This window comes from Oncorhynchus masou, chromosome 3 (genome assembly GCF_036934945.1).
Source record: "Oncorhynchus masou masou isolate Uvic2021 chromosome 3, UVic_Omas_1.1, whole genome shotgun sequence".
NCBI classification, from domain to species: Eukaryota; Metazoa; Chordata; class Actinopteri; order Salmoniformes; family Salmonidae; genus Oncorhynchus; species Oncorhynchus masou.
Genome location: NC_088214.1, coordinates 43,287,933 through 43,308,423, shown reverse-complemented (window position 1 = coordinate 43,308,423; position 20,491 = coordinate 43,287,933). Strand labels below are relative to the sequence as shown.

The 20,491-nt window shown below is 42.0% G+C and overlaps 2 protein-coding genes across 5 annotated transcripts; both read left to right on the top strand.

Moving 5' to 3' along the window:
- The first annotated feature begins 80 nt into the window (after window positions 1-80).
- On the top strand, window positions 81-10,286 carry LOC135517419 (solute carrier organic anion transporter family member 2A1-like). 3 transcript variants are annotated; one of them, XM_064941691.1, is made up of 14 exons: window positions 81-348; window positions 1,282-1,419; window positions 3,462-3,624; window positions 4,426-4,644; window positions 5,117-5,215; window positions 5,562-5,704; window positions 5,945-6,017; window positions 7,171-7,335; window positions 7,529-7,748; window positions 8,141-8,288; window positions 8,826-9,022; window positions 9,221-9,285; window positions 9,396-9,582; window positions 9,679-9,762. In XM_064941691.1, the coding sequence occupies exons 1-13, from the start codon at window positions 301-303 to the stop codon at window positions 9,533-9,535; spliced, it is 1,818 nt and encodes a 605-aa protein (XP_064797763.1). In that variant the 5' UTR covers window positions 81-300; the 3' UTR covers window positions 9,536-9,582; window positions 9,679-9,762. The 3 variants fall into 3 exon arrangements, with proteins under 3 accessions (XP_064797763.1, XP_064797754.1, XP_064797771.1); XM_064941682.1 differs by having other exon boundaries at window positions 82-348; window positions 9,396-9,519; window positions 9,679-10,286; XM_064941699.1 differs by lacking the exon at window positions 4,426-4,644 and having other exon boundaries at window positions 82-348; window positions 9,396-9,519; window positions 9,679-10,286.
- Window positions 10,287-10,440: 154 nt separating this feature from the next.
- Window positions 10,441-19,408, top strand: LOC135508329 (ras-related protein Rab-6B-like). Of its 2 annotated transcripts, none has more exons than XM_064928442.1 (8): window positions 10,441-10,629; window positions 13,204-13,262; window positions 15,894-15,947; window positions 16,240-16,345; window positions 16,550-16,661; window positions 17,224-17,317; window positions 17,890-17,956; window positions 18,488-19,408. In XM_064928442.1, exons 1-8 carry the CDS (start codon window positions 10,560-10,562, stop codon window positions 18,550-18,552), a joined length of 627 nt encoding a protein of 208 aa, XP_064784514.1. In that variant the 5' UTR covers window positions 10,441-10,559; the 3' UTR covers window positions 18,553-19,408. The 2 variants fall into 2 exon arrangements, with proteins under 2 accessions (XP_064784514.1, XP_064784505.1); XM_064928433.1 differs by having other exon boundaries at window positions 15,894-15,959.
- The last annotated feature ends 1,083 nt before the right edge of the window (window positions 19,409-20,491 follow it).

Below are 20,491 nucleotides of genomic sequence, written 5' to 3'. Positions count from 1 at the left end.
TGACTCAGATGTTACCAGGTGCTTGCGACAACTCTCTGTTTCTTTACTGTCTGACACATAGGACGTTTTATCACATTCCTGTCCATGTGTGGTTTGGGAAGGGACATTTTGTTCTCGGAGGCATCTAAGGGTTAACTCGAAGAATTTGTTGTGACCACCCAACGCACATGCACACCATGATTCCACCTTGACATCCCCACACACACACACACACACACACACACTCTCACACGCAGTCAGCAAGAAGAGTGGAAGTTTGGATTGCCTGTTGGGGTGAGTGAACGTTGCCAAGCTGTCAGAATGGAGGAGGAGAAAAAAGAGAAGTCAAAACCATCTTGTAACATCAAGGTATGTGTGAATGTGTGTGCTTTTGGGACATTCTCAGCTGTTTTTACATCTCAAAAATGTTAAGAGTCTCTAGATGAGTGCATGACATCGGCTGTGTAGATCCGCCTGTCCCTCAAAACCAAATGAATGTAAAACATAAGCACGTCTGTAAATTGCATGGTGCTTATGTTTTCCATTCATTTTGAAATGTGGCGTATAGCTTGATCTACAAAACAGATGGCCTGTGATGTGGACTTATCTGAGGTCTGTAAACATCTGACAAACTTTGATTTTGGAATTGAACATCCCTTTAATTTATATCTGCAGCGGAACGCTGCTGACCAATTTGATTCAAAACTAAAATGTCCATTAAGCAAGCAAACAATTTTGAAATGACTAATTCAACTGTCCAACAAGAATAAAGGGAGGGGGGGGTGAGGAAAAGTGCAAGTGTTTTGTGGTGAGGGAAAAGACTTTGAAGATCAACACAAATATTGCTTCTAGATCCCACTTGTTGCACGGACTGCAAACATTCTGTACTTAAGGCTCAAAGTCGGGATCAAAAACCGTTTCCCCTCATTCTTCAGTCACAGCAAGACATAAGAGGTAGAACAAAGGTTACCAGAGGAGAAAACAGAACACACAAGGACAAAGAATACCATGTAGGTTTTCAGTGCCTATCGACTTACTACTGGTACACAGAGAAAGTCTATAAGCAGTGAAGACCTCCAAGTACCAACATCTGCAGGTAACTCCATGACTGATGGGATTCAGGTAGTAGCAGTAGCAGAGAATATCTTCTTTGCTGTGAGCTGACAGTTTGAGTTATGTCTGCTCTCACTCCCTCTCTATCTCTCTCTTCCTTCCAACATCTCTTTTCATCCCCTATTCCTCTCTTTATCATGTGACTACTACCCCCCCCCCCACACACACACACACAACACACACACATAGATATTTGTGCTGTGTCACAGTCTGCTCCAGCTCACCCAGTTGCTGCACAGCGCCTACTTCAAGAGCTGCATCACCACCATTGAACGGCGCTTCGGTTTCAACAGCATGTCTATGGGCACCGTCTCCTCTCTGCACGAGGTACAGCAACCCCTGCTGGTCTCCACTGGGATAAACACCTGCATGTGCAACTGTCAATGCACTCCAGCACTTCTATATAGCCTGGATGAGCACAGCAATACTTGAAATCACTAAAGAATGTATTTTTTAATACATATGTATGACAGTATAGATATGTCAAAAGTACATGGGAAATATAGTGTCAATACACAGGTATAAGAGCCACTTTGAAGTCACATTCTTTGAAATTCTATTAAATAAAAAAGGGATTTATTGTAACATATTATGTGGTGCTCCACTCTCACTTTAGAAGGGTCTCTCCCCTGTTCTACCACTCTCCCAGCAGGCATGGATGATTGAAAAGACATAATTACAACCAGTTTACAACCTTAACCTAGCTGAAATGACAGTCCAACCAGTTACAGTTGATGTCGGAAGTTTGGAGTCATTAAAACTCATTCGTCAACCACTCCACAAATTTCTTGTCAACAAACTATAGTTTTGGCAAGTCGGTTAGGACTTCTACTTTGTGCGTGACACAAGTCATTTTTCCAACAATTGTTTACAGACAGATTATTTCACTTATAATTCGCTGTTTCACCATTCCAGTGGGTCAGAAGTTAACATACACTAAGTTGACTGTGCCTTTAAACAGCTTGAAATTTTTTGTCATGGCTTTAGAAGCTTCTGATAGATGATTTGACATCATTTGAGTCAATTGGAGGTGTACCCATGGATGTATTTCAAGGCCTACCTTCAAACTCAGTGCCTCTTTGCTTGACATCATGGGAAAATCAAAATAAATCAGCCAAGACCTCAGAAAAAAAATTGGAGACCTCCACAAGTCTGGTTCATCCTTGGGAGCAATTTCCAAACGCCTGAAGGTACCACGTTCATCTGTACTAACAACAGTACGCAAGTATAAACACCTTGGGGCCACGCAACCGTCATACCGCTCGGGAAGGAGACGCGTTCTGTCTCCTAGAGATGAATGTACTTTGGTGCGAAAAGTGCAAATCAATCCCAGAACAACAGCAAAGGACCTTGTGAAGATGCTGGAGGAAACGGGTACAAAAGTATCTATATAAACATTAAAACGAGTCCAATATCGACATAACCTGAAAGGCCGCTCAGCAAGGAAGAAGCAACTGCTCCAAACCACCATTAAAAAAAGCCAGACTACGGTTTGCAACTGCACATGGGAACAAAGATCGTATTTTTTGGAGAGATATCCTCTGGTCTGATGAAACAAAAATAGAACTGTTTGGCCATAATGACCATCGTTATGTTTGGAGGAAAAAGGGGGAGGCTTGCAAGCCGAAGAACACTATCCCAACCGTGAAGCACGGGGGTGGAGCATCATGTTGTCGGGGTGCTTTGCTGCAGGCGGGACGAGTGCACTTCACAAAATAGATGGGGTCATGAGGAAGGAAAAGTATGTGGATATATTGAAGCAACATCTTAAGACATCAGTCAGGAAGTTAAATATTGGTCACAAATGGGTCATTCAAATGGACAATGACACCAATCATACTTCCTAAGTTGTGGCAAAATGGCTTAAGGACAACGAAGGTATTGGAGTGGCCATCACAAAGCCCTGACCTCAATCCTATAGAAAATGTGTGGGCAGAACTGAAAAAGCATGTGTGAGCAAGGAGGCCTACAAACCTGATTCAGTTACACCAGCTCTGTCAGAAGGAATGGGCCAAAACTCACCCAACTTATTGTGGGAAGCTTGTAGAAGGCTTGTGGAAGGTTTGACCCAAGTTAAACAATTTAAAGGCAATTCTACCAAATACTAATTGAGTTTATGTCCACGTCTGACCCACTGCGAATGTGATGAAAGAAATAAAAGCTGAAATAAATCATTCTCTCTAATATTATTCTGACATTTCACATTCTTAAAATAAAGTGGTGATCCTAACTGACCTAAAACAGACAATTTTTACTCAGATTAAATGTCAGGAATTATGAAAAACTTGAGTTTAAATGTATTTGGCTAAGGTGTATGTGAACTTCCGACTTCAACTGTATGTCCGCTGGGCTGTGACTGTGTCCTACAGATGGGGAACATGGTGCTGGTGGTGTTTGTCAGTTACTTTGGGAGCCGGGTCAACCGGCCTCGTTTCATTGGCTTTGGGGGGCTGCTCATGTCCTGTGCTGCTGCCACCTTGGCCCTACCTCACTTCCTGTCCAAGCCCTACCAGTACCACTCTATGTCAGCTGGTAAGAAGACAAAACCCTATATATTACTCTCAATATATTACTGTGCAGGAGTATTACAGTGCAGTTTTGCCAAAATTCAATGCATTACAGTGCAGACTGGCTCGAGATATACATTTTCTCTAAAGTGTACTGTATAAAATGTATAAAATGTTTAAAATGTTAAGTTAGATTTTATCAACACATCAATTTAGTTAAATTTCAACTAATCTCTCATGGACAGATGAAACGGTGAGAATCTGTTATGGCTCACATCGAATTATGTTAATACGAGCAGCAGTAGTTAGTTCTTGGTTTGGTAAAAAACAAAAAGAAAAGTGGACTATACAGGATTGGCTGAAGGCGGTGTGTGAAATGCTCCAGTGATTTTCAAGCCTGTGTGCGGACGGTTTCCACTAGATTCCACAGCTACAAAGTCAAAATGGTCTGTAGTGCAAACAATAATGAAACCAAAAATGTGATTCTTGGCCATGATAAACACAGTGTTTAAAGAGAGGTGTTTGGGTGAGAGTTTCCGTTCGCGAGGAAGTCTCCTTCCTGACGAATTCACAATTGTTAACTGCATACCCCCAGAAGTGAAACAGGAAATTAAAAACTTTAGTGAGATAAGCGTACTTCTGGGAAACCGAGGGGGGGTGCAACTCAATATTAAGGTGTCCTTAATGTTTTGTACACTGAGTGTGTATATATTTTTTGTTTTTGTACTTCATAGTTTGGCACAAGTAATAATAACGCTCAATGCATGTTTCTCAACGGGACTGAACTGATCACCACACAGAAATATATATATGAATGTGCTTTTAGCCGGTGGGTCATGGGACATGTGTGTTCCAAGGGAGAATTCCTCTGCCCCTGAAGTGTGCAGACAGGGGGGCGGTGGGGACCCCTCTGAGGCGCGGACCCAGTTGCTGACCTTGGCAGCTTCCCAGGTGCTGTTTGGCATTGGCTCGGTGCCCATCCAGCCCTTTGGCATCTCCTACATAGATGACTTTGCTGAGCCTGGGAATTCAGCTCTTTACATTGGTAAGATACTCCTACAGTGCTGCCTGAGTGCTGCTTTACTTGAATCTGTTATGATCAGTGCTAGAGGCGTCACTACAGACCAAGGCTCGATCCCAGGCTGTATCACAACCGCCTGTGATTGGGAGTCCCATAGGGCGGCGCACAATTGGCCCAGTGTCGTCCGGGTTAGGGGAGGGTTTGGCCGAGGTAGGCCGTCATTGTATATAATCATTTATTCTTAATTAACTCACTTGTCTAGTTAAATAAAGGCTAAATAAAAAATACAAATATGTTTCTGGCAGGAGAACCAGACAAACTGTTCATTGAAACATTTGTTAGATTTAAATGTTTTGTTGATGATTTTGATTTGATCTGAGGATATTATCAATTAAATCGTTTATGGGGATTCATTGAATCTGGTCCTGGTGAGGAGAATATTTCAAGTATCACCTGATTGGAATTTAAGTCATAATTGATTTATTCTGTGTTCCAGCCATCCTGTTCTCCATCTCTGTGTTTGGGCCAGCCTTTGGGTACCTCCTGGGTTCCATGATGCTCCGAATCTATATAGATGTGGACAAGATAGGTTTAGGTAAGTCACTGTTGAACCGTTAGATCCTGTTTGTGAGAATGAGAAGGACATATACAGTATACAAAATATGAAGCAATGACTTTCATTTTCTCTACCTTTCTCTCCTTGCTCTTGAGCCCCATCCCTCTTCTTCTCCCCCATCCTCTCCATCCATCCTCTCCATCCATCCTCTCCATCCATCCTCTCCATCCATCCTCTCCATCCATCCTCTCCATCCATCCATCCATCCATCCATCCATTCACCATCATCCCAATCCTTATCCCTATCCCCTCTCACCCCTCTCTCCCATCCCCTCCTTCTTCCCTGTCTCCCCCATCCCTCTGATCCCCCTCTATCCCATCCCAGACAGTCCATTGGACCTAACCCCGTCTGACCCTCGCTGGGTTGGGGCATGGTGGATGGGCCTGCTGGTCTCCTCTGGATGTCTGGCTCTGGCATCCATCCCCTACTTCTTCTTCCCCCAGGTCAAGGTACCGGCCCAGGCCAAAGTAGGTGGTCAACCACTTCCTGGGTTTGGGTTAATTCTATTCTAAGGGGTTAATTTTGGGTTAATTCTATTCTAAGGGATTCATTTTGGGTTCATTCTATTCTAAGGGGTTAATTTTGGGTTCATTCTATTCTAAGGGGTTAATTTTGGGTTCATTCTATTCTAAGTCGATTCAAGAGATAACTAATACCTGACTCTCAAAATGTTTCAGGCTATTGACTGATTATCTGGCTTTTTTCAGGCACCTAAGACTGAAAGTGACCCTTTGAAAGATGAGACCTCTTCAGAGACCTCTTTAATTGACTTCTTAAAGAGTAAGTTCCTTTAAAGGGATTAAGTCGATGTTTGTGTGTATGTTCTTGTGTATGCTAATATACACCACATGACCAAAAGTATGTGGACACCTGCTCGTCGAACATCTCATTCCAAAATCATGGGCATTAATATGGAGTTGGTTCACCCTTTGTCGCTATAACAGCCTCCACTCTTCTGGGAAGGCTTTCCTCTAGATGTTGGACCATTTCTGCGGGGACTTGCTTCCATTCAGACACAAGAGTTTCTCTTCACTGGAAATGTCATGCTGAAACAGTAAAGGCCCTTCCCCAAACTGTTGCCACAAAGTTGGAAGCACAGAATCACCTAGAATGTCATTGTATGCTGTAGCGTTAAGGTTTCTCTTCACTGGAACTAAGGGGCCAAGCACAAACCATGAACGATAGTGTTTTCACTGTTTTTCACTGACCATTATTCCTCCTCCACCAAACTTTACAGTTGGCACTATGCATTGGGCAGGTAGCGTTCTCCTGGCATCTGCCAAGCTCCGATTTGTCCGTTGGACTGCCAGATGATGAAGAGAACGGCCAGAGAACGCATTTCCACTGTTCCAAGGTCCAATGGCAGCTAGCTTTACACCACTCCAGCCGATGCTTGGCATTGCGCATGGTGATCTTAGGCTTGTGTGCGGCTGCTCGTCCATGGAACCCCTTTCATGAAGCTCCCGGCAAACAGTTCTTGTGCTGATGTTGGTTCCTGAGGCAGTTTGAAACTCGGTAGTGAGTGTTGCAACCGAGGACAGACGATTTATACGCGCTACGCTCTTCAGCGGTCGTGTTCTGTGAGCTTGTGTGGCCTACCACTTCGCGGCTGAGCCGTTGTTGCTCCTAGACGTTTCCACTTCACAATAACAGCATGTACCGTTGACAGGGCAGCTCTAGCAGGGCAGAAATTTGACAAAGTGACTTGTTGGAAAGTTGGCATCCTATGACGGTGCCACATTTAAAGTCCCTGAGCTCTTCAGTAAGGCCATTCTACTATGGAGATTGCATGGCTGTGCGCTCAATTTGGCTGTCAGCAACGGGTGTGGCTGAAATAGCCGAATCCACTCATTTGAAGCGGTGTCCACATACTTTTGTATGTATATTGTAGATGTGTGTGGCCGTTGTGTGTGTGTTCTTGTGCATATCCCAGTGTTCCCGCGGCTGCTCCTGAGGATTCTGCTGCGGCCCGTCTTCCTGCTGCTGATCCTGTCTCAGTGTTGTTTCTCCTCCTCCATCGCCGGCCTCGCCACATTCCTCAGCAAGTTCCTGGAGCACCAGTACGGCACTACCGCCGCCTACAGCAGCTTACTCATCGGTGAGGAGTTACATACGCTACACATGCACAGGCACACGTGCACAAACCTATGCACACGAAACATACACGCACGTGCACAAACACCACACACATGCACAAACACACACACACAATGTACTCTAAGTAGTTTTCAACTTTCCATCGTTTTTTCTCAATAACCAACTGTGACCTCCATCCTGTTGTCTTTCTCCAGGGGCCATCAACCTGCCCATGGCTGCTGTAGGGCTGCTGCTGGGCGGGGTGGTGATGAAGTGTGTACGCCCACCTGTGCGGACCCTTCTCTGGCTGTGTTTGGCACCTCTCTCCCTCTCCATACTGCTCTGTGTACCTCTCTTCTTCATGGGCTGTTCCACTCAGAGAGTGGCGGGGGTCAACACAGGCTACGGTGACACACAGGACCAGTGGACTAATAGGTGAGCGGGATCTGTCTATACAAAAATAGCCCTCATTACTGTGTCGTATTCTACTGTGTGATTTAAAAAAATAATAATAATAATAACAATCGGCAGCACAAATCCTCTGCTCTCAATTATTCATGTTAAGTCTCCTTATACTCTCTCTACATCACGACCTTTCTACAGATCACTGACTTTATTGTACCCTCAACACGTTGCACCATTGTAGCCTTCACTCAATACATTCCTAATCAACCATTACTGAAACGTTGGCAAATATTCTATTCCATTCTATCACTAACTCAAATAGTATATCTTGAAAGGCACAAGTCAGCCATCATCAAACTCTGTGATTCTATCTGAGGACCACCCGATCTCACTTGTGTTGTTAACCCCCCCCCCCCCCCCAGGTCTCTATCTCTCTGTAACTCCAACTGTTCCTGTCTGAATAACGTCTTTAACCCCGTGTGTGGAGAGGACAACACAGAGTACATCTCTCCTTGTCACGCTGGCTGCACCGACGTCTCCGTCGACACACTAAACCCTCACAGAGTCCAGGTACGACATTAGGTCATCCTTGAGATAGACTGTATGTGAAGCCTAGCCCTGGTCAACAGATCTGTGGCGAGACAGCACGAACCAATTTGAAACCTAACTATGTGGAAGTTGGTATTCAAAAGACATTTGGTAGCCTCTTGTATCTCATAAACGAGTCAAAGGGCTACTTGTCCTCTTGCTTACAGACGTGGGATCTTAATCTTGATCCCTCTGTTGTTGCTGAGGATTCTCCTGCACAGCTGCGGATGCAAACTTGTGGTTTATTCAAGGTTTAAAAAGGATTTTAAAGTTTGTGATTTCCACTCTAAAATGTCAAATTTGATTTGCCCTATCGAAAATGTATCAACAAAAAAACTACAAAAAATGCCCATTGATTATAATGCACATAGTAAGTCATATTTCCTTCTGATGGGATCATTTTCCTGCTGTTAGCAAACTGGCTCAAATTAAGATCCTAATTTTATATGCAGTGTGAGACATCCTTTAAGACGGTAAGAAAATACTGTTAAAAGAATGTACCCTTTCTCTCCTCCCTAGACTTACACCATGTGTAGCTGTGTGACCGCTCTGTCTGCTGTGCCCGCTGGCGCTGCTGGTATGGGGATGGGCAGGGCCCTCCCAGGTTCCTGCACCACGAGCTGCCCTCACCTCGTCCTGCCTGCCATTCTCCTCATCGCCTTCGCTGGCTTCATTGCCAGCCTCTCCCACAACCCCATCTATATGATGGTGCTCAGGTACCGGCGATGACGGTTGTGGTGGTAATGATGGGGATGATGGTGTTGATAGTGGTGGCAATGAGGAGGATGGTGGTGTTGAGGATGGTGCTGGTGGTGATGAGGATTGTGGTGTGGATGATGACGATGACAGTGGTGGTGGGGTGAAGATGATGACGATGATATGTATGCATGATTGTTATTTTTGATTTTTTTCAGGACAGTCTTTCAAGAGGAGAAATCCTTCGCAATTGGAGTCCAGTTCCTGCTGATAAGAATGCTAGGTAAGTTAGCCTCTAAGCGCATGTGATTGCTGGACAACAGTTCCCTATCCTTCATGTTCCAGTCCCCAAAAAAATCCAATATCTGAATATATTTCGTATATATGTTTCAGCCTGGTTGCCAGCCCCTGCTGTGTTTGGGCTGGCCATTGACTACTCCTGTGTCTGGTGGAAGCACGCCTGTGGGAAGAAACAGGGCGCCTGTGGTTACTACGACAACAACATCCTTCGGAACAGGTGCGCCCGCACTTGATGTGCTTGCAAATTAGGGGTCACTGAGAACAAAGTCTTGTTGTCCTTGTGAGTGTTTTTTTTTTTTAAATCGAGATTGGGAATAAATAAAGATGAATATACTGAATAAGGTACATGTTGTTCTTGTTGTGTCCTCTCTCCCAGGTACTTTGGGCTGCAGTTGGGTTATAAGTGCCTGGGGTTGGTGCTGCTAGCCCTGGCAGGCTGGAGAGTACAGCACACGCCTTGTCTGAGTATTGAGAAGGAGCCTGGGGTGCCGGTGTGAGAGGCCAGCACTGACCCTGAGGGGCCACTGGGGAAAGGGTCAAGACCATTGGTTCTTACGGCTCAAGTTAGAGCACAATACGGGCAACACTAAGGTTGCAGGTTCAATTCCCGCATCGGCCAATTCAACTGAGTATGTGTCACTGTTAACGACAGCTGTCTTAGTCGCTTTGGATAAAAGTGTCTGCTAAATGTTGTTATTATGTAGTATCAACACTGAAAGTGGTTTCTTTTGGACTATAATCAAAATTGACATAGTTTATTCCATTATTTAAAGGGACTTTTGATAACTTCATATGCTACTTTGATAAAGAAATGTTTTTGGTTTGCTTATCATGAAAACCTGTATACACTACTGTTTTATTGTACAGTATTTACATTGTTTTTATGTGTATAAATGACACTATTTGTGAATGAATATGAATGTCATATTACTATAACAAATGGTTTATAACACATTCTGTTTGAAAATAAAACTAACCGGAAAGCATCAATATTGTATTATGTTACTTACTTTACTGTTGAGTAGCTCTACACTGTGTAATTAACGGGAGAAAATGCAATAGTATTCAAGAAGGTGAGAGGATGAATAAGGTGAGGTCACGCAGGCGCACACGCATCCTAAATTGACAGGACGATGCTGCGCTGCATTCCCATCATTATATGAGCAGACGAGGATCCCGACACACCGATAGTGATCGAACCAACGCCTCTGGATCAGAAAACCTCTATTATAATCCGATAGAGTTATCGCTGTAACCATGTCCGCCGGAGGAGACTTGGGGAACCCTCTGAGGAAATTCAAACTGGTCTTTTTAGGAGAACAGAGCGGTGAGTTGAGTTTTTTGGAACGCCTTGGAGGCTTGGTTATCAGTTGCCAAACACGATAACGCATCTTGAAGGCCATGACTGTATTCTTTGGTCTATTTGAAAGTTTTTACTATTTTGTAAATGTGTTGAGAGTTTGTGTCAAATGTTAACTCAATCAACCAATTCACTGGTTCCCGTCACGATTTTGTTTCTGTAGAAAATTTGATTAGTCATCCATTTCGATCTAAAACGTCATGAAATACAATGTAGGCTATCCTCCGCATTTTACCGATATGAATATTTTATTTCAAACAATTTCTCTATTTAATCATGTTTCATTCTATTTCATCATCATTGGTATTACAGATACAGTAAGCGACGTGATATAAGAATTTGGATGTTTTGATGTGGTGCAGTGGCCGGCAGAAATATTCGCTCTGTTTCAAGATTATAATAATATTTAATCACAGTTCAATCGTTGACTATAGACTTCAACATTTAAACTTATTATATGATGAGCTATGATTTTTTTCCCCCCGGTTTAAAATGGTTATATAGATAAATAGTTACCATGTGTCATTTCGGGACACACCCAGGTTGGCGATGTCTGTCGAATTTATAAACCTCGCAGTCACTGTCTCCAATCCGTTGACTCACCGTTCCAAATCATAATATCCGAATGGTCACGAATGGTCTGTTAGTGTCATAACATGATGATTTATTCAATAATTCAATAATTTAGAGAACAATGACTGTTTACGTGGTTGATATGGCAAAGACTCAAGAGGTCGATAATGGTTCAGCGCTATAAACCTCTTAGAATACGTGGTCAGACAGCAGACAGTCTATCCACCTCTGCTCGATCATGGAGTTGAAGTGTAAAATAGTATACATTTGGGCAATATAATGGTTTATTTATAATATAATGGATGTGTGTGTGTGTGTGTGTGTGTGTGTGTGTGTGTGTGTGTGTGTGTGTGTGTGTGTGTGTGTGTGTGTGTGTGTGTGTGTGTGTGTGTGTGTGTGTATATGAGAGAGAGAGAGAGAGATAGTGTGTGTGTGTGTATATGAGAGAGAGAGAGAGAGAGAGGGAGAGAGAGAGAGAGTGTGTGTGTATATGAGAGAGAGAGAGAGAGAGAGAGAGAGAGGGCGGGAGAGAGTGAGAGAGAGAGTGTGTGTGTCATGTCTATTCCATAACTGAGTGTATGTTTGTGTGTATATAATGATAGCTGTCATGGCTTTCCATAGAAAAGGCTGCTGAGATGTAGCTGTCCATGGTTACTGTGTGCGTGTGTTTGTTTCTGTGTGTGCATGTGTGTTATTGCATTTGTATGTAGCAGCCTCGTGGCTTTCCATAATGTATGCTGTTATGTAGCTGTCCGTGGTGCTGATTTCAAGCCTGTATCGGCCAATGCCAATTGTTTTCTGTAGGCTACTAATTGTGATGAGTGTCCCCTAAAACACTCACAGACCATTGGTGATCTTTAGATCTTCAGGTTTTAATAAATTGCTTAACCTCATATTGTTTTGGCCTGTGAGTGATGAACATTGGGTAATGGGTGCTAACTAGGCTGTCATTCAGTGTACCTGTGATTGTGGGTTTCGTGTGTATGTGTGTGTCTGGGTGTGTGTGCGCGAGAGCTTGCTTGTGCATGCATACCTATATGTATATGAAGAGTTTCATCCCAAAATACTATACAGTATATCCATTTTCAGAAATGTTGGCATATTAGTTTTTTTTGGTTTAAAGAACTTCTGAAAGAGATTGGGGTTTCATGGCATGGGGTTGTTAAATGACAAGATGGTTATATTTCAGAGAGACAAACGATCCCAATTTGTTGCATAACTGGATATAGCCACCTTCCTCTCAGAGAAAAAAGTCAAATGTGATAAAAAATTACATTTTTAATAAAGAACTGTAGAAATGATACATTTGTAACATCAATGTTGAATATATATATTTTTTTTTAACTAAATTAATCAATACAGTAATATGTGATCTGTGCTCTGGTCAAAGTAGGACACTATATAGGGAATAGGGCTCTGGTCTAAAGTAGGGCACTATATAGGGAATAGGGCTCTGGTCTAAAGTAGGGTACTATATAGGGAACAAGGATCTGGTCATAGTAGGGCACTATATAGGGAATAGGGTTCTGGTCTAAAGTAGGGTACTATATAGGGAACAAGAATCTGGTAAAAGTAGGGCACTATATAGGGAATAGGGCTCTTGTCAAAGTAGGGCACTATATAGGGAATAAGGTGCCATTTGGGACGAGACATAACTCTAACCAAACACTATAGAATGAGGCTAGATTTATGATGGGTTGAATTTATATGTTAAATATACAGTATACGAATATTAAATTCCAGCAAAAAAATGATATATAGCCCTTTGCAACAAAACCCATTTTAATACACATCTAAAATCTAGGAATAGAAATTCTGAAACCAGTAATATTGCACACCCACAAAAAGGTACCCAGAAGCATTTATTTCGGATGAAAAAAGACTAATGTGAAAAATTGGTGGATGCAGCTTCTTTTTTTTTTAGAAACAAACTTTAATATTCAACCCTGTGTTCTGTTCCTCTTCCAGTGGGGAAGACATCGCTGATCACCCGGTTTATGTACGACAGCTTCGACAACACATATCAGGTAAGACCTGGCTGCTCTACTTCCTGTTCTGGTACATACAAATGATAGGACAACAAATACAGTACAAAGGGCAATGCAAATCTACTTACAATAGACCATGATTAGATTTGCGCGCCTGGCCTTCACACAAAATAAAAAAATTATGCTTCCTATCTATCACAGTAGATCCCATTCCTTTGTGAATAACAAAAGATAGAGGGTGACACACTGTACCCTGTGTGCTATTATTGTGACACACTGTACCCTGGGTGCTATTAGTGTGACACAGTGTAACCTGTGTGCTATTATTGTGACACAGTGTAACCTGTGTGCTATTATTGTGACAGTGTAACCTGTGTGCTATTATTGTGACAGTGTAACCTGTGTGCTATTATTGTGACACAGTGTAACCTGTGTGCTATTATTGTGACAGTGTAACCTGTGTGCTATTATTGTGACACACTGTAACCTGTGTGCTATTATTGTGACACACTGTAACCTGTGTGCTATTATTGTGACACAGTGTAACCTGTGTGCTATTATTGTGACACACTGTAACCTGTGTGCTATTATTGTGACACTGTAACCTGTGTGCTGTTATTGTGACACACTGTAACCTGTGTGCTATTATTGTGACACTGTAACCTGTGTGCTATTATTGTGACACAGTGTAACCTGTGTGCTATTATTGTGACACAGTGTAACCTGTGTGCTATTATTGTGACACACTGTAAACCGTGTGATATTATTGTGACACACTGTAACCTGTGTGCTATTATTGTGACAGTGTAACCTGTGTGCTATTATTGTGACAGTGTAACCTGTGTGCTATTATTGTGACAGTGTAACCTGTGTGCTATTAGTGAGACACAGTGTAACCTGTGTGCTATTATTGTGACACAGTGTAACCTGTGTGCTATTATTGTGACACACTGTAACCTGTGTGCTATTATTGTGACACTGTAACCTGTGTGCTATTATTGTGACACACTGTAACCTGTGTGCTATTATTGAGACACACTGTAACCTGTGTGCTATTATTGTGACACACTGTAACCTGTGTGCTATTATTGTGACAGTGTAACCTGTGTGCTATTATTGTGACAGTGTAACCTGTGTGCTATTATTGTGACACACTGTAACCTGTGTGCTATTATTGTGACACACTGTAACCTGTGTGCTATTATTGTGACACAGTGTAACCTGTGTGCTATTATTGTGACAGTGTAACCTGTGTGCTATTATTGTGACAGTGTAACCTGTGTGCTATTATTGTGACACACTGTAACCTATGTGCTATTATTGTGACACACTGTAACCTGTGTGCTATTATTGTGACACACTGTAACCTGTGTGCTATTATTGTGACACACTGTAACCTGTGTGCTATTATTGTGACACACTGTAACCTGTGTGCTATTATTGTGACAGTGTAACCTGTGTGCTATTATTGTGACACACTGTAACCTGTGTGCTATTATTGTGACAGTGTAACCTGTGTGCTATTATTGTGACACACTGTAACCTGTGTGCTATTATTGTGACACAGTGTAACCTGTGTGCTATTATTGTGACACAGTGTAACCTGTGTGCTATTATTGTGACACAGTGTAACCTGTGTGCTATTATTGTGACACTGTAACCTGTGTGCTATTATTGTGACACACTGTAACCTGTGTGCTATTATTGTGACACACTGTAACCTGTGTGCTATTATTGTGACACAGTGTAACCTGTGTGCTATTATTGTGACACTGTAACCTGTGTGCTATTATTGTGACACACTGTAACCTGTGTGCTATTATTGTTACAGTGTAACCTGTGTGCTATTATTGTGACACAGTGTAACCTGTGTGCTATTATTGTGACAGTGTAACCTGTGTGCTATTATTGTGACAGTGTAACCTGTGTGCTATTATTGTGACACAGTGTAACCTGTGTGCTATTATTGTGACAGTGTAACCTGTGTGCTATTATTGTGACACTGTAACCTGTGTGCTATTATTGTGACACACTGTAACCTGTGTGCTATTTTTGTGACAGTGTAACCTGTGTGCTATTATTGTGACACACTGTAACCTGTGAGCTATTATTGTGACACTGTAACCTGTGTGCTATTATTGTGACACTGTAACCTGTGTGCTATTTTTGTGACAGTGTAACCTGTGTGCTATTATTGTGACACAGTGTAACCTGTGTGCTATTATTGTGACAGTGTAACCTGTGTGCTATTATTGTGACACTGTAACCTGTGTGCTATTATTGTGACACACTGTAACCTGTGTGCTATTTTTGTTACAGTGTAACCTGTGTGCTATTATTGTGACACACTGTAACCTGTGTGCTATTATTGTGACAGTGTAACCTGTGTGCTATTATTGTGACACACTGTAACCTGTGTGCTATTATTGTGACAGTGTAACCTGTGTGCTATTATTGTGACACACTGTAACCTGTGTGCTATTATTGTGACACACTGTAACCTGTGTGCTATTATTGTGACACACTGTAACCTGTGTGCTATTATTGTGACAGTGTAACCTGTGTGCTATTATTGTGACACACTGTAACCTGTGTGCTATTATTGTGACACACTGGACTTTTATTGCACTATTATTGCGAGTATCACTTTCCTGTTGTTTTATTTGACAGGCGACCATTGGGATTGACTTCTTATCAAAGACCATGTACCTGGAGGACCGAACAGTAAGAAACTCTGTCAGTTACCTGAAATGAACACACAGATCAACACAGACTACATTATTTACCCATTGTTTTAGGGGCCTAGCACCCTAACTAGTACAAAGCACCCTAATTTGTCCTAGCATATTACACATACTAACTATACATACTATACCTATTACTGCATAATGTAAATGAGTCATTCATAAATTATTATGGTGAAATGAAGTTAAATAAACATGTTTGTAAAGGCTTGTTGTAGTTTAACCGTGTTGCTTAGCAAGTACTGCAGCTCAGTGGGCTTGTGTGTGTCTAGGTGAGACTGCAGCTGTGGGATACAGCAGGTCAGGAGCGCTTCAGGAGCCTCATCCCCAGCTACATACGGGACTCTACTGTCGCTGTGGTGGTGTATGACATTACAAGTGAGTGGCAGAACTCACACGACGAGCAGAACCTGATGGATGCACACGCGCGCGCACACACACACACACACACACACACACACACACACACACACACACACACACACGCACACGCACACACACACACACTGTGCCCTACAATGGCAAACATTGTAACACACAGTAACATCCAGTAGAAAAGTACATGATATATTTCCTTCCCAGACGTGAACTCGTTCCAGCAGACCTGTAAGTGGATTGACGACGTTCGAACAGAGAGGGGCAGTGATGTCATCATCATGTTAGTGGGCAACAAGACAGACCTGGAGGAGAAGAGGTGGGTGATCGTTTACGTCTGGTGCACATGTTATTTACATATTAGGCCTGCATACTGAGTACATGCTGTATACAGGTGTTCTATCTTAATTTGACCAGTTTCTCACAGCAGGAAAAGAATCCTGCAGCAACAGGACATGTGGATTATAATGAATGGACATTTTTATAGAAGTTGATACATTTTTTTGTTAGGACATTTTTGTGACTTCCTACGTTTGTAGGTGGAAATTAAAAACTTTAGAAGCCTTTTAAACCTCAAATACACTACAAGTTTGCAAAATGCTCTTTGACAAAAGAGTGACCAAATTCAGATAGTACATCTGTATCTGTTTTTGAATGCTTTGAACTTGGATAATCCTATCAGGGTCTTTTGTCTGCCTTATTTTGACTTTTTAAGTCCTTTAAAATGGATTGCATATGGATTGAAATGATGAACATAAGTTACCTGATTTGATTTAATGCACAAATTGTTTAACACCATTGTTTAACACCATTGTTAAAGATTTCTAGCAAGAGTTCCTCTTTAACATCTGAATGTGTGCTTTGGTCTGATTCTCCCACAGACAAATCACTATCGAAGAGGGAGAACAAAGAGCCAAAGAACTGAACGTGATGTTCATCGAAACCAGTGCCAAAACAGGCACCAATGTCAAACAGGTGATTCTTCATATAAACATTTTCAATTTCTTAATTAGGCACTTTACATGCTTCAGGTTTGACTCACTCAACAATACACACAAAAAAGTAGGGTTCCTCAAGGGTTTTTTAGGGAAAGATGATGGTTCTAAACTCAAGGACCCTGTCTTTCAAAGATAATTTGTAAAAATCCAAACAACTGCAGTACTTAATGCAGCTGGTGGCCACACCAGATACTGACTGTTTCTTTTGATTTTGACCCCCCCCCCCTCCTGTTTAGGGACACATTATTCCATTTATGTTAGTCACATGTCTCTGTGGAACTTGAAGTTTCCAATTATAACCCGATGAGCATAGTTCTTTATAGAACCTTCAAATAAAGGTTACATATAGCACCAAAAAGGGTTCTGCTGTGTTTGCAAGCCAAATAACTATGTTTTTGGCACTATACAGAACCATTTGTTTATAGTGTGTAAGATTTACGTAGTGGAAATTCCTTTTAAGATGTAGCTTTCTGTTAATTGTATTATGTATTTTCAATGTATTTTCCTTCGTCTCTCTCCCCCTTTCTCCCCCCCTCTCTCTATCTCTAGCTGTTTCGACGTGTGGCAGCAGCCTTACCTGGGATGGAGAGCTTGGACGATGCGAACCCTGAAGGCAGTATCCTTTAGAACAGAGAGTCACTGAGTGACTTAACAATCTGTCAACCAAGGCCCAGAACAGCAAAGAGAGACTCAGTGCAGAGAAAAATTGTTTAACTCATTGTGGTTGCTGGCACTGTCACAAAGAAACAAATAGAAATAGGCAGACGTCTTCAGTGCAGTGAACCAGGAATATTACGTAGTTGATTGGTATGAATTCTATAGGACAGGGGTAGAGGATGCCCCCTAGTGACGGTATAGCAGTGTAGCACCCTGTGCCTAGGGAAACATGTTGAAGGATAGACGATGTGTGCGAGAGAGAGAGAGAAAGAGAGAGAGAGAAAGAGAGAGAGAGAGAGAGAGAGAGAGAGAGAGAGAGAGAGAGAGAGAGAGAGAGAGAGAGAGAGAGAGAGAGAGAGGAGTGTCTATTATGTTGCATTATAGTCCTCTCTGTTGACTCTTTTGGACCAGCGTTTTGTTGTTGAGAATATAATATGCAGATAATGTTTTATCTATTCCCTAAGTTTTTCCTTAATTGGATACTTTCCAGTGATTGACATTAAGCTGGACAAACCAGCAGAACCCACTGTCCCTGAGGGTGGGTGCTTGTGTTAATGCAGAGCTGTCGGACAGCTTCCTTCACACCATAGGCTTGTTGTGTTGCTTCCTACTGGTTAGCTTCCAGTTGACTTTTCTGATTGGATATGGGCTGTGTACCGTATATCTGATTGGACGAATCAAGTGTTATTTCAGTCTTCAGTTGTAAAATAGTGTATACTTTGTCAATATGTAAGTGCCAGAGAAGGAAAAAAAAGAGAAAAAAAAGTTTTAGAAAATGAAAAAAGGGAGGAAATGGAGTGAAACTCGAATTCTTTTCGCCGTTATGTTTTGTATTTTTTTATATAAAAGGGAAAGCACCAAAAATGACACGTAAATTGGGAAAAGTGGGGAAGTCCATTTCCAAGATGGCTGCCCTGTCTGAATATCTGCAGCATGCATGCATGCTGATCTCAAACCTACAACCCTGGAGTGGCTCGACTAACTTAGAATGTTTTATAGCATAATAATAGCATACTCATATCAACAATGTGTTCCATTTGATATTCCCCACAGGCGTTGATTTACCATAGATTCACCCTTACTTACAGTACTATAGCTGTGAAAATATGTCACTCTCAATGGGCAACTTTTATAGAACACCTGTGCTGTGGTAAAAGAAGAAGAAAAAAGCCAATGGAATTTCACAAGCCCTCCCCCTCCCCCTCTCCTCCCTCTTCCTTCCTCCTTTCCCCTGGTTATACACATTAAGCTCTACTGTACTGCACTGCACTGTATATAATAATGTAATATGTATGTTATGACGTCCCTCTGTAAAAGTGGTCCTTGTTCACTGGTATGAATAATGTAATAATGTTTAATTATTAATAAATGAAAGATTAAAGGGCTTCACTTTCCTAACCATCCACACTTACCCATGAGGAAATGGTCTCGTCTGTCAAAAGTGAATGATGAATTATTATGAACCTAGAAAAGAACCTTAGAATATTTCCAGACTACTCTACTTCTTTAAAATGCAGACCTGTAAGGTGCGGCACATTGAAATTCAATTGAAATTCAAGAATTCGTTGGAATTAGAGAGCAGTAAGGTGTGGCACATTGAAATTCAATTGAAATTCAAGAATGAATTGCAATTCAAGAGCAATTCACAACTCAATTCAGAATTGGCCCCGAACCTAATTTTTAAACTACTGAGTCAACCCGAGCAGTAGTGCACTGGCCTGGCTACATCTCCAACACAGTTGCTGGAATCGTGCTTGAAAGGACAATGTGGAAAGAAAATGACTTGGTCAACACAGCACTGTTTGCACAATAGTGTGAATAGGTTATATCTGAAATTCCATTTGATATTTTTAGTCATTTAGCAGACTCTCTTATCCAGAGCCACTTACAATTAGTGCATTCATTTTAAGATAGCTAGGTGAGACAACAACACCCTCATACCAAGCACATTTTCCCATCGACAAAAGTTTTTTTTTAAACCAGCTAAGTCAGTGCTCGTGGGGAAAAGACAAGAAAACACCTTTGCGTCGTCATTTAGGGTGGAACCCCTTAACTTGAGATACAGGATGTTGACAATCACGCCAATTGTGCATCGAGTCAATGAAAAGTGAGTAATGGGAAGGGATCTCAAGTTAGGTTTCGGGCCAAAAGCAGAGGCCTGATTAGGAATGTGTAATGCAATCTGTTGAGGGAGTGACAAGTACTTGAGGATGCGAAAACAAAGGTGTTGCAGTACCTTTAGAGACGTCGAGAGTTGACTTCAATGTAGTTATGCCGCACCAAATTGTTTCGCGCCACACCAGTATGTTCCAGCGTCGCTTGACGTCGAGTTGGTGACGGTCACAATGAGGACTCTGTCCCTTTCGTCAGCACACGGGGGATTATCTCCCTTCAGAGGTCCAGTTTTTGTCCATCCTCAGTCTCAATTACTTTGTTTGCCCAAAGAATACACATTGAAATGTATGCCTTTGCGGAGATACTTCTGGTGGCTCTC

Coding starts and splice junctions, on each gene's coding strand:
- LOC135517419 (XM_064941682.1), top strand. CDS start 301: ATGGAGGAGGAGAAAAAAGAGAAGTCAAAACCATCTTGTAACATCAAG. Junction 3,625..4,425: donor GTACCACTCTATGTCAGCTG/GTAAGAAGACAA, acceptor ATGTGCTTTTAG/CCGGTGGGTCATGGGACATG. Junction 5,216..5,561: donor TGTGGACAAGATAGGTTTAG/GTAAGTCACTGT, acceptor ATCCCATCCCAG/ACAGTCCATTGGACCTAACC.
- LOC135508329 (XM_064928433.1), top strand. CDS start 10,560: ATGTCCGCCGGAGGAGACTTGGGGAACCCTCTGAGGAAATTCAAACTG. Junction 13,263..15,893: donor GCTTCGACAACACATATCAG/GTAAGACCTGGC, acceptor TTTATTTGACAG/GCGACCATTGGGATTGACTT. Junction 16,662..17,223: donor ACAGACCTGGAGGAGAAGAG/GTGGGTGATCGT, acceptor ATTCTCCCACAG/ACAAATCACTATCGAAGAGG.